Consider the following 13,911-nt stretch of genomic DNA (forward strand, 5'->3'; position numbering starts at 1 on the left):
GTCCTTTTAAATGATGAAGACTGTCTGAATAGAACAAAGGCTACATATTTTGTTCTTTTGCTATTTGGAAGCTACTTGAAACCATATTGTCTGCCACACCATTAGTCACTAAGAGCGGAATGGATTAGTAACAGAAAGTAAGGCCATTATATACGTTATGCTCATCCTCTATAAGGTTAAACTGATTCATACTGATTGATCGACTGCCCAATCATCTGACTGTCTCCCCTGTCACATCTGTTATGTCACATCATTACCACCACACCTTGAATCAGGGTCTCTTAACATATCTACAGTCTCTTACTTCCCATTTTTCTCAAACATACTAAAAAGAGTTGTGTATCAGCAGCTTTCAGCCCACATAGCTAACAATCATGTTTTTGAACCTTTTCAGTCTGCTTCCAGGGCCCGTCTGAAACTACACTTACTAAAGTGATAAATTATCTTCTGCTTACTATGGAGTCAGATTACACCTCTGTGCTTCTCTTACTTGATCTCAGTGCGGCTTTTCGTGCCTTAGATCACTGTATACTGTATTTGGCATCTCTGACCTGGTTCTCAATTTCTTATCTGAAAGAACACAGTTTGTTTCCTAAATTAATACAACATCAATATTTTCAAATGTGAAATATGGAGTACCCCAGGGCTCTGTTCTTGGCCCTCTGCTTTTCTCCATATATATTTCACCTCTTTGCCAAATCAGTTTCCTCTGTTACACTGATGATACTTAAGCTTTATGTTCCTGTAAAAGCACATGACCCTTCTCAATTAGAGGCTGGCTGTGAAAGGCTGGATGCCTGACATAGTCACCAATTTGACCAAGTAACAGTAACCCTTAACAACTGCGTGTATGACAGCCACAAACCGTGATGTTACATTACTTATTTGTTTTCAACTTAATCCAGATGATCTCCAGAAGATTTGACCACATTACTTCAATTTTACTTTCTCTCCTTTGGATCACTATCAATGTCGGATCAGAGTTTAAGGTGCTTCTCATGACATACAAAATCATAAATGGACAGGCCCCTACCTGTCTGATCTCCTTATATTCCATCCAGTGCTGCTTGCTCTCAGAATACAGGGCTCCTGTCTGTTCCTAGAGTTGAAAAACGTCAGCAGGCTTCAGGGCCTTTTCTTATCGTGCCCCTTTCCACTGGAACAACCTCCCTGCTGACATCAGACTGTCTGACTTTATTGAGGGATTTAAATCCAAACTTGAAACTCATCTTTATGCCTTATCTTCCTGTTAGTGGCTCACTCTTTGATTATTCGGGTTGGTCTCGGTCTTCATGGTGGTGAGGAGGCTGTGTGGCTCTTGTCCTATCTGTTGGCTGCACCTGGAAGTTGCTCGATGTCCTCTCGGATCATATTCTTCACCATGCTGTAAATCTACTTTGTTGCTCTATTCTGTACACACAACATCTATTGCATGTCTGCCCTGGAGGAGGGATCCCTCCTCTGTTGCTCGTCCTGAGGTTTGTGATATTGGGCTATAAAAATACTTGACAAAGTATTTATATAAACTTGACTGTAGATCCAAATTTTTTGTCAGTAGATTTAAAGATGGAGCGTTGGTTTCTTAGACTGTGTTTGTTAATTCATGGTCTGGCATGAATAAAAATAAAAATGGCATTGGCATGAATAAAAATAATTAAAAACAACCTATTTTGACACAGTCCTTATGCCCATTAGTTTGGTTGTGGCCTATAGTTTGGTTTGACAGCACTGAGCAGGTATTACAAAGGTCCTGTCACACATTGTTTATGTTTTGCTCTCATTTGCACATTACATTTGCATCTGGCGAGTCAACACAATGTAGACGCTCATTTTACACACTATATTCAATATCAGTGCAATGAGCTCTTTGGTGCCATGCATGGCTTCCCTAAATTAATTAGAAGAAGGCAACACTAAGGACTCTTGGTAAATTAATGTCATTAGTGTGCAGAATTATGGTGTAATGATCAGTGCCTAGTTCTCTGGACAGTAGTAAAAAAAGGACTGAAACTAATGTGATTTAAGCTTATGAGGAAAATAATATATATATAATAAAAATACAATACATAGGCAATGAGAACATGGGAAATGCTGAATGAGAATGTATGTTTGTGCTGTGTGTGTTTGTGTTTATGTGGTGACATTGTCATGATCTAAAATTAAAATTCAAAGTTTGCCTTTTGTTTATATTTTTTTCCACTGAAAGTTTGAACTCCAAAAAATATAATTGCAGGGAATATGCTGTAGCGAATTATATGAAATATCCGTGTTCTGCAACCACCATTACAAAACATATTGAAGAAAAAGTAAAGTAAGAAGTGGATGCTGTCGAAGAAACTGACCTTGAACAGACGCAAAATGTTGGCTACCATGATTGACACGGAGCTGGCTGATGCACCAATCACTCCCACCACTCTCTCAGGCTTAGTGATGATGGGCGGCCCTCCGCTGAGACATTTGACATCAGTCGAGTCTTTCTCAATCAGCGCCTGAACAAATGTCAGTGACTGTTCCAGAGCATGGGTGTCCCGGGAGCAGGTGTCCAGGATGCGTGCCCCTAGAGTGATATTAGGCAGCAGCTCATTGTCATTATTGATACGATCCAAGGCAAATAACATGGCCTCCAGCCTATGGATCCCTTTCTCCTTCTTCAGCTCGCCACAGGCTTTGCCGTCGTTCCCTCTCGCATGCACTGGGAACAGTCCACCCAGAGATATGTCGCCATCAATGCGTATTGAATTGAGGTGTGTGTGGCCTGGCATTTTGGGTTTGGCTGCCAAGGCGATCAAGAAATAACAAGCCAGCAACAACACCCAGCAGCAGACACTTCTATGGCAGCCAATCCACACTCTCTCAAAGCCTCCTCGCAGAGTCATAATGAAAGGCTAAATCCGCATCCAAATACAAATTCAAGTCCTTTGAAAATGAAAGACGTGCACACGCATATAACCACACACACATACAAATGTCCTGAAGGTTAGCTGCAATATTTTCTGAGAGCACAGTCGTCTTTAGAAGTCTCTTCTCATGGTTCCTAGCTCTGACACAAACTCGGTAATACTAATTATGCTGCCTGGCTCTCTTTATCTCTTACCCTTTCTTCTTTCCTCTTTGTGTTTCACTCTTTTCCTGCACCTGTGAGTGGTGGCTACATGCGGTAACTAAACAGTGCACAGTGGGCTGAGACAGCGTCCACAGAGAGCCTTCTCATGAAGCAAGAACAAAGGTGGGAAGTTTGCCCCTCTTCTCTCCTTCTCCAGAACCACTCAGGTGCATTTAGTTTTCCTTCAAGCAGGCAGAATGTCAAGAGACAAGCCAGTAGGCTCCACAGCGGGCTCCTGAAAAAAGAAAGGAGAGATGTGTGAGACACTGACAATACAGCAGAAAGAACAACTTCTGGAAATAAAAGGAAAGGAAAGATTACATAGAATCACATTAATCTGGTTTTTACAAAATATGTGTTTATCCAGGGGTTTGCCTTGTCTTCATCCACAACACAGAGGACATTTTATCTCTGTTGTGGACTCTCCTACAAAGTCCTACTTGTGTCAGTGGATGGGAGATGAGCTTCAAAGTCTTGCTCTCCATATTGTAATTACCATCATATTCAGAACTACACTGCACATTTGCAGTGGAAAGTCCTAGAGTTCCAGTCCAGTTTCTAGATCCTAAAATTCAAGCAGAAATAATACCTAGGCCATGCACTCCACACAGGAAATCTGTTCTGTGTTGCACCCATGCCTCAACTGCTTTCAGAGCACTGCAATGAATTATTTCTATCTGCCTTGAGCATAACTGATTCTCTGGTGCTTGGCACTGTTCCATAGACTTCATAGCCACACACTGTTCTGCTCATGTAGATCGTCTCCAGAGTGTTTAACCAAAAAGTTATGAAATATGGTGCTAAATTAATAGCACAGGATTCTGTTAATCAAAGAAACACTATTCCTCCTCTCTTTGCACATCCGATGTATCAACAGCGGACTGGGTGCAGTATGTGTTTGTGTGTGTGTGTGTGTGTGTGTGTGTGTGTGTGTGTGTGTGTGTGTGTGCGCGTGTGCGTGTATGTCGGTGTGTGTGTGTCGGTGTGTGTGCGCCTGCATATTCCCTCAACAGTAGGTTGGCTTCCTCCATAGTGTCAGACTAATAGAGCGGTGGATCTGGCCACAGTCAGAGAGGCCTGCTGCTCGCTCTCTCCCTCTCTTTCTTTAAATTGACCATCAACACACATATCTGTTGGGCTTTACTTCATGCTGCGTTTGTATGCTAACACACAGACTCCCGCCGTGCTCTAACAAAGTACACAAAGGGCAAAAACTCATTCAGGATCAGAAAGTTGCACTACACTGCAGAAGCTGTCAAACCCATCATTGTGGAGCAGTGAGATTTTGCAATTATTTTAATGCAGACAGAGGTGTAGTGGCTTTGTAGTAATGGTTCTTTTTCATCATCTCAAATCTTTTCTCCTAACATTAAAATTGGTGAACTGTATCATTGAGGTGTCAAGAGATTTGCCACAACTCATCAATTAAAGAGAGCTTTGCCATCTGCTAGTCACGTGCGCATCTTTTCTTTCTTTAACTTTGGAAATCAAATCAAATAATAAAGATGCCCTGCTTTAACACTTCACGGTGGCCTGTCTTGTGCTGTTTCTCCGATCCTGCTGGGAACCAAAAGGAGATATTTATATCATCCTGCACAGATCATCCCCTTAAAACATAGCATCCATAATGGATGAATGCCTACCAGTCGCTGCAAAACATCCCGTTCTAGGGGAAAGCCTAGAAGAGAAGGAAAAAGAAAGGGTGGCTACACAGGCCTGGTCTTTTGCAAAAGAGTAGAAAACAGGCAAACAGGTAGGAAACACACAAACTGCCACACATGCTCACTGGGGAGAATGGGTAATAATAATGAAGTGACACCTGCTTTTTAACCACAATTAAAAGACTTTTTTTTACAAGGGCACCACAAAAGGGGAATGGCCCATATTGCGGGGACCATAATAATTCTCCAGAGCACTCTGTGCTTTACTTTGAAAAGATTAGCGGCATTTGTTGCTTCATTTTTGCTTTGGTTGCGTAGGCAATAATTCCCACAAATGATCATTTTCTATGAGATCATAATCTGAGTCTGAAAATGAAGGAGGGAAGAGCTGTAGGGAAGGAATGTGCTTCTTATTTCAAATCAGCCCATCCTGCATAATTTTGATTATAAACTAATAAAGCCACAGTACACCGCTCAGCAAAGCAAGCAGATAAACATCTTGAGTGCCGGACAGTGCTCTGGTAACCGAGGCAGGTTGTAGCCTTGACAACTCGGAGATAAAGTCCTCCCTGCCTCTAGAGATCTTGTTGGAAGGGGTGGACAGAAGTGCCCCTTCATTGTCATCACTCTGTGAAACACTGCATGCACAGTGGCAGCTTTACCAGATGTTTAGTCACAAGGCCCAGATGGGCAGAGCAGATAAACATCAGCTGTCTGCAGAGAGTGGGAGTTAGGGGGAAATTGCAGAATCCTCACAGCGACCGTCTCTCCTCACTGTGACGAGGAGGAACTCCAGCTTCCCCTGCTCTCGACCACACTCCCCTGCTGCTGTGTGCACCGCCAGACTAATGACTGATAGAGCTAAAGGTTTTACTCCAGTGAGGCTTTCACTAATGTGGAATTACTCATTGCTATAGAATAAACCTTTGAATACAGTGTGTATGTGTGTGTGTGTGTGTGTGTGTGTGTGTGTGTGTGTGTGTGTGTGTGTGTGTGTGTGTGTGTGTGTTTGGGCGGGGGTTTACAGTTTAGAATTTAAGAGACGAACAAGCCTTTTTTGTCAGCATTTGTGTACTTATACATGGTTGAGTAAGTAATAGTGATTAATTAAAGATAAATTAATCACAATTAAAATCTGTCTGTTTACATCGTACAGCAAATTAATCAGAGTTACAACAGTAAATAGCCAATAAAGCCATCTCACAAATGTTCAGTTAATTTACAACATGCTTTGCACTTTAAATTGGCTTCAAGGAAAGAAGTGTAAACATGTGGGTGAGCAGTTTTGAAGGAAACAGTGATTTTTAGGTCATTTCATGCTCTCCTCACATGTGCAGTTGATCTTAAAAAGTCAGTGATAAATCAAAGAAGGGTCATGTATTATGGCTGATTAGTTAATCTAATCATTAACTACTACTCCTTCACAGTTGCCAAATGACAACTGTGTAGTAGTTAATGATTACATTTTTTTTTTAGATTTTGTCACCTTAGTTCTTTTTGTCTTGCTAATTGTTTCCAGAGCAATAGATTTTGTTTATCCTTTCTTACTTTACAAAAAAAAAAAAAATTATTTTGAATAAAGGCTATTTCTGAGAAGCACCACACGCACTCTCTTCTGATATATTAATTGGTTGCAATATACTTGAATTTGTTACAAGCATGGAAAAGTTAAATGCCCACTAGGGAATTTCTCTTGGGGATTTAACAAAGTATTGGAGAGCTGGAAAAAGATTAGATGTTCAAATGAATGGACACATAAGAACCGCCTCTAAAACACTTCAGATAAGTACAAATCTTTTCTCTTTGAGAACTGATCAAAGATTCCTCACAGCAATTCTTAATTTTGAATCAGGCGTTGGCTTCTCACCAGCCACCACCAAGCCAAGCAAACTTCCACCAAGCGAGCCTGTTTCTGAGGTTATTCACCCGATAATTAGCATCTGCCTTGGTATACATTTTTTTGTCTCAATGTTTACACCAAATCTGGTGTTAGTTTTAGCTTGAGATTCACACTATACACATGAAAAAGACATCACAGTAATTATGACAGCCACACTCAACCGCATCCTGTTCATCCAGTTAAAACGCTGCTCTTAATCATGTGAATCACATTGTAGCATCAAGGCCATATTTATAGTTTAAAGTTCATCCATCCAACAAATGGCAGTCAGTGTCTACTATGCAACAAGAAGTTTGATGCATGTCGTAGAATACTAGAAAAGATTTAACATTTCAACCAAGCAATAACACCCACAAAATGCCATACAACCAAGGAAACCAGTGTAATAATAATAATAATCTGTACAGAAAATACTAGCGAGCAAGTGTACAACCTTTTTAGAATGATTTGATGATGTCATGTTTTGCTGTTTTATTCATTCTGTCGAAAATCTGAAAAACACCGGAGAGATAAAACGAGACCCACCCCTCATTTTCACATCCTGTCATCTCTGCAAAGCCTCACAATGACATGCGTCCTGCTAATAGGTCCGTCAGAGTGGAGCTGGGCACCATTTGACAGTGATGTCCTAATCCGACAGGGAACTGCTGTTTTGGCCGTTATGCTTCAGCAGAGGAGATACTTAGGCCCAAAAGGCCAATATGATCACAGCAAAGAATGGAGATAAAGTTCTGAGTAGAGGGAGTGTTACACTGCCTGCCTGCATGTCTGTCTGCTGGTCTGCTTAAAATACAGATGTTTTGCAGCATCAGAATTGTTGTTTGCTCATATTTTCATAATGTTCACTACCTTTTGTACATGATTTTGTGCTTTTTTAAGGTACTTGTTGTTTGAACATTGTTTTCTCATTTTAAAAGTCCAGAAATCCATCAGAGGAGAGAATTGTAATGTTCAACCGCCTTTGTATCATTTTTCTGTGACACTGACAGTTTCTGCAGAAATAGAAAAGAAAAAGGAGCTTAATTATTATTGCCATCAAACTGATGAGTGTGACCATTGTTTTTTAGACAATAAAGGCATTGGGTAAAGAAAAAAAAACCTGTCCTCATTGCCAATGAGAGTAGTGACAGATCCTCTAAAAGCAGTGACTCACTGGCTGTTATATTTGAGAAGTATGCAGTTTGTTTACACTCTGTATATTGTGGTAAAAGAGAATGTAATTAGAAAGTTAGAAAAAGTCTTATCATGTTTTTTTGGGGGATATTTTGGCCACGCAAATGGTTAATTAGTTGCATGGAATTTCATATTACACAAGGTGCTGCAGTGTGTGTGTGTGTGTGTGTGTCTGTGTGTGTGTGTGTGTGTGTGTGTGTGTCTGTGTGTGTGTGTCTGTTTGTGTGTGTGTGTGTGTCTGTGTGTGTGTGTGTTGTGAGGGGGTTCCATTTTTTTTCAGTTTTGCTATACCTGGGATTCTCAAAGTTGACACCCACTGAGACAAACTTAACCTCTGGGATTTCTTTTGCAACATCAAAAAAACTTATAATAAATATTGTCACTTCTATTATTAGTTTGTGCCTTACTTCAACTGGACAGATATTCAGGCTCTAAGTTATGGAACTACAGCCTATACTTGTTCAGATTTTGGCAAATTGGCACCATTATAAATTTACTGAATTAGGTGTTTGAAGTGAATGTTTACATTGTAGCCGTGGACATGCAGACGACTCTCACTGGATTATTTTCATACTGAAGAAAACTTAAAGGCGTGATGATTCTCAGGCAAGTTCTGTCTTTTCCTCTGGTGTCTAAGCAGATTTACAGGTGTTTATTTGCAATAGACATTGGAAATTGTGATATCATCTAGAAGTGTAAATCACACTGAATCTAAAAATATGTGTAATATGTGTGTATGTACAGATTTGACTGAGTTATGACTGAGAATTGTGTCTGGGGGTGATCTGCGACTCTAGACAAAGGGATGTTTTGCAATGCAAAATTGTTTTTCTTTAGGAGTATGTAGCAAATGTTACACAAACCTCAAAGGAAGCACTGTATTCTGAGCCAGTGTCACCTTAGTTCTGTTTGAACTGTTCCTTCTATGATGAGTCATATTCAAGGTTGTGAAGAAAAAAAACAAGGGTGCAGGGACACAGAAAGTGCTTGACAAAATTGGAAAACAGAAGGGAGTGTGCACAAAGCTTCATTACATGCATTGTAACTCTATATCCTAGGCTATCTGCATTCATCCCATTTCCATAACAGACATCAGACACTCTCCTCTAAGGTAATTCCCCTTGTTCTACATTACCCTCTTCCCCATCTCCAGGACACTGTCCATTAGCTCGCTCCACCAGAGCTGGAGATATTAGGGCCGATTCATATTCACTCATTAACACTTCCTTCATGCAAAATGCAGATTCCATTAACAAACAGTCTGTGTTGCTGCCCTGGGCTCCTAATATAGAGAAGCCAACGGGAAAAATGATTCAAGACTTCTGTGGAGAACATCTAACAGTGAAAATGCAGAATGGGACAAAAGAGATTTCTTAAAAGAGGTCATGGAGGCAGAATAACGACATTAAACATTCACAAGCCCATTTCTTTTGTTTTTATACTGTACATCACTAATCCTATGGTATGTGTTATTGAAAATATTCCCAAATGTGATTCACTTCATTTTAAATTTACAAATCTGTCAAGACAGGCTGCATGCAAACAGAAAACAGCAAAATCATCTGCGAATGAGACGCAGTATAGACTGTTAGAACGAACATCTTCCTCTCAGCTGAAACCCCTTCAGTGCCTCTATAGATCAGGACAATAGAAATGAATCACAGAATTGAGCTGTTGGTCAGACGCAATGCCTCTTTATACAGATTATCTGCTACATGATGCAATTTCCTCTATATTCAGTTTTAAACCATGCCCCCCCCCCCCACTGCATGTATGTAAGATGTGAATTATTCATGACCACATCCTTCACACCTCTGTCAACATATGTGGAATTAATGGTAGAAAGATCGTAGGGGTTGAGAAAAGATATGACTTTATACTGGTGTTTCCTTTATTTCTAATTCAAGATTTTTTTTTTTTCTTTTGAGAGCGAAAGAGAGAGAGAGAGAGAGAGAGAAAGATGAGAATCGTGTGTATGAGAGGCAGTGAAGCAATGAACAAGAGGCACTGGCTGAGGCTTTGTGTGTGTCCCACTTTGCTTGAACTAATTTTTCATGTCGCTCCACAGTTTACAACATCAACACACAAAAAGCACCCTTTGAGCTTTGCTGTTGAGGAGCTAAGTGCAGTAGTTCGTAAATGCTCGAATCATAATGTTCTAAATGTGCCAAATGAGACAGACTTCAGGAGTGGACAGTGTGAAGCTCAACCCTATAAAATGACTCAGAAAGGATTCCCAATATAGGCTCACCAGTATAAACCGCATTAGTACAACAATAATGAACATGTTGAACATCTGGGCTGCTCCACATGTGGCTCTTGATTTGCCAGGGTTCCCAGCCAAGTTAGAATGAATGCAACTGATCGAAGTGATTGATAGTCAAGCCAGATGATGCTGTGACGCTTCGATCCTTCAGATCGATGCACTTGTGTCATACGTGGCGGGATGAATGATCAAAGAGACAGGAAACATACCTTACTGTCAAAATAAGAGGGAGACCTAAAATTTGAATTTGTTTTTCACACACCGAGGGCTGAGCTCAGTACAATTTAGAAATGTATTTAGACGTGCACAAGCATTCTTCCATCATTTCATTTCAGGTACCTCTCAGCCTATATACTCCCTGCACCAAGTGGAAATGAGTGTCTGAAGAACACAACAACAGAGATAAAGACAAAGCTAAGAGGTAGATTTCTTTCAAGCTTGATCACTGGAATGAAACATTTCCTGTGTCTGCTGCACAGAAATCAAACGAAGGAAGACTATGGCAGCTGCCATGTAAAGCACCCTCTGATTCCCGTAAATCTCTCCCCAACAGCAGCACCCATATAGTCAAGTAATAGCTGGCTAACAGTGCTGAGCACATTTCAGAGTGTGCATGGGAGATAGTTTTGTCACATAAAGCAAATGCTACAAGTGCACCTCCCTCAGTGGTGACAATAGGGGGGCAAAGACGTGTTTGTGAGGAATCACATATTTCAAATCACACATTGAGCTTCTAAGTATAGCCCGGGTTTATCTGCGCTCCTGGAGACAGAAGCTATGAATACTGCATCCCTCTGGTTGCTGCCATCCTGTCAAAGAGGGTTTCAATGTTGAGGCATGCTTGAATGGATAAAGTGGAATTTCTATCATGAGAACACCACCATTCACTTCTCTTGTGCATTCCTTTACATACAGATGTGGGATACATAGGGGATCTGACTGGTCCTGGATGGCTCGAAGGCAACATTATATTTGAATAGATGAAAGGAGAATGAGAGCATTAGAAGCTCCTAAATCTCTCCTGAAAACTTTATACATCAGAAAGTGATGTACGACCGTCTCCCGCAGCCAAAGTCCCAGTTTAAAATAAGGTCCAAGTGTTTAACAGGGGAGTCGGGGTGGAAGGCAGCCTGTTTACAGTCTGTTTCATCTGGCGGAGCTCAGTTGTGATATCTACTTTATTCTTTGAACAAAAGACTTACTTCCAAGGCCTGGTAAAAGCAGGCAAACTGGGTCCTGTCAGTCCAGAGAGGCACAGCTCTGCATCCCTGCCATGATTTCACTGTTGAACACCTGGTCCTCATTTTCACTGGCACTGTCACTGGTGGAGATAATCATACATCACTCTCTGAGATGCTGTGTTTTCAGGAAACGTAGCGCGGGCTCCGCACTCAAACAGCTCAGTGCCAGTTTCTGCCAGATGGGTGTGGTTTCCACACCATTTACATTTGGCTCACAGGATGGCATGTGCCGTATGTGATAGTGGCAGTTCCATGTGAAGCAAAGAATAGCAAAAACTGGAGAACGGTAACTGCAATTCATTCTTGTGGCATAATCCAAATGAAAGATTATTATCATTGCCAACATTTGCAAGTTGCACAAAGATGAATGTACACTTTGACATCAATCATAGTTGCCTGTAGCCTTACAGACAGAGCTACAACATTTTAATATGTTGTCCTTCCTGATATTTATATTTACCTGACACTTACTGCTAACTACTAACTTGTTTCCCTCACGAAGTCTTCCCGCAGCTCTAGCCACACTACCTGCCACAGTTGAATCATTTTGTTAGATCGTCAGCCAGGATTTAATATAATACCTGCCACTCGTTCACTTCTAAGTGGCTTTCCCCACCCCTGTCACTACACAGCATGTGGTCATGCCAGCATGCCAAGGCCAGAAGGCCTTGCCAGCATGCCACATGCTGTGTAATGAAAGGGGTGGGGAAAGCCACTTAGAAGTGAACGAGTGGCAGGTATTATATTAAATCCCTATCGGCTAATAATCAAACAAAATGATGTTAGTGGAGTGGCTAAAGCTGCGGGAAGACTTCTTGAGGGAAACAAGTTAAATATCATAAACATCAGGAAGAACAACATATTAAAATGTTGTAGCTCTGTCAAAGTGTACATTCATCTTTGGGCAACTTGCAAATATTGACAATAACTGCAATTGTTTGACTTGAATGAATGTCAGGAGGTCACAGCAGCAGGACCTTAATAACAGGTTTCTCTCCCAGTGCAGAGCAACGCACTGATGTTCATGTTTCATTTGTCCTCTGTAAGAGCTCAGCTGAACTTTCAGGAATTTTAATCTGTTGGGGTGCTCCTACCCTGTTATATTCATTTCTTTATTGCCATATTTATCAGTTTTACTGTTCCTTTTTCAGCAAGATCGTAGCTTCTGTGTTTTTATTGATTTTAATGTTCTTCTATATCCATCTGTCATTTTACTGATTCTAGAATACCTGCACTTGTTGTCAGCACAGTTTAGTGATGTAACCTTTGCTGCAAAAGTCATCACCCCTGCTGGGGACAATGAAATTAGAGATGAGGTTGTTGAGCTGCTCATAATGAGTCGCATGGAGACTCTTACTTTACTATTAAGGGAAGTACAATTAATATGCAGTGTATATATATTACTAAAATTAAACTGCTATGTTTTGAGAGAAACGTTTTTAGTGGTAAACTGAACATATCTACAAAGTCGCACATTTTTCATACCGATACGTTTGGTGTGAAATGTTGAAGGAAAGGTTTGACTTACTGGGAAATACACTTTTTTGTTTTCACCAGTAGCCTACTGGAGTCCCAGCTGGTTGCCGAGCAACTGATCCCAACCAAGAAATAGTCCAACACATAACCCAGTGTAAAACAGTGACGTGTTCGTTTTCATTCTTTGGTTTTTTATAGAGATTAAAGAAATGAGATATAACATGTTAATTAGGAAGTAGAAGGTATTCCAAACCAAGTGTGGCGCCGTGCAACAATATGGAGTGCGAGCATAGCAAAAAAAAAAAATACTGCCAGAGATCATAATCCACACACATTACATTTCCTCTAAAATAATTAGGCAGCACCATTTAGTTGTACATGCATGCCATTTGGATATGCATTCAAATGGTACCATCATTCCATAAGTAATGAAACCCTCCAGAAGGATTTCTCCTTCTCAGGCTTCTGTGGACAAGATGTTCACACGGATTTCATTGTATTGTGACACAGTAACCTCATGTTGTGCAATGTTGTGCTGATGTTGTACTTGAGAATCAAGCAACACACTCCTGAGCTCGTATCAAAGGTCCCTGTCAACATCACAACCAGTATCCTTTCAGGCACACTCACTTCCTTGTGCTGTCATCTTTCCTTTTTACTGGTATCATTACAAAAAAAACTACAGAGCTGAGGCCAGCTTACTTAATGCTATCTGCCAACACTGAAATCGCTCCTCTATTTTGCCATTCATCTCTTCTTAGAGGGAACTATCTAGCTTCAAAGGGTAGCGAGTCCGCCTTTGGTCTGATGACATGAATTTAATCCCCAGACTAAAGATTGTATAAAAGTGATTTTGTTGCCCTTCTTCATCTTGTCAAATGTGCATGCTGGGCAGCTGGAGTGTGGCTGAAAGACCATGTTATGGGTCTGCCAAGAGGAGTGGAACTTGAGAGCTAAATACAGGAATACAAACAGTGAATCAAAGCGTATTAGGTTGTAAGCTTTGCATCATGGATAATTGGGTTGCCAGTGTGCACTTATTAAAATCTGCCACCGCCAATCTCCATACCCACCCCACCCCAACCCAAACC

The 13,911-nt window shown here is 40.8% G+C and overlaps 1 protein-coding gene across 1 annotated transcript in view; it reads right to left on the minus strand.

The window, feature by feature from the left end:
• Positions 1 to 13,911, minus strand: part of grm4 (glutamate receptor, metabotropic 4) — a 175,871-nt gene that overhangs the window by 121,932 nt on the left and 40,028 nt on the right. Inside the window, exon 2 of the mRNA XM_023406264.2 lies at positions 2,343 to 3,338. Coding sequence (XP_023262032.1) covers positions 2,343 to 2,876 — 534 coding nt within the window. The 5' untranslated portion in view covers positions 2,877 to 3,338. The remainder of the gene's footprint in view (positions 1 to 2,342; positions 3,339 to 13,911) is intronic.

This window comes from Seriola lalandi, unplaced genomic scaffold (assembly GCF_002814215.2).
Source record: "Seriola lalandi dorsalis isolate HSWRI2012SDOR001 ecotype SW California unplaced genomic scaffold, Sedor1 jcf7180002054297, whole genome shotgun sequence".
In the NCBI taxonomy this organism is placed as follows: domain Eukaryota; kingdom Metazoa; phylum Chordata; class Actinopteri; order Carangiformes; family Carangidae; genus Seriola; species Seriola lalandi.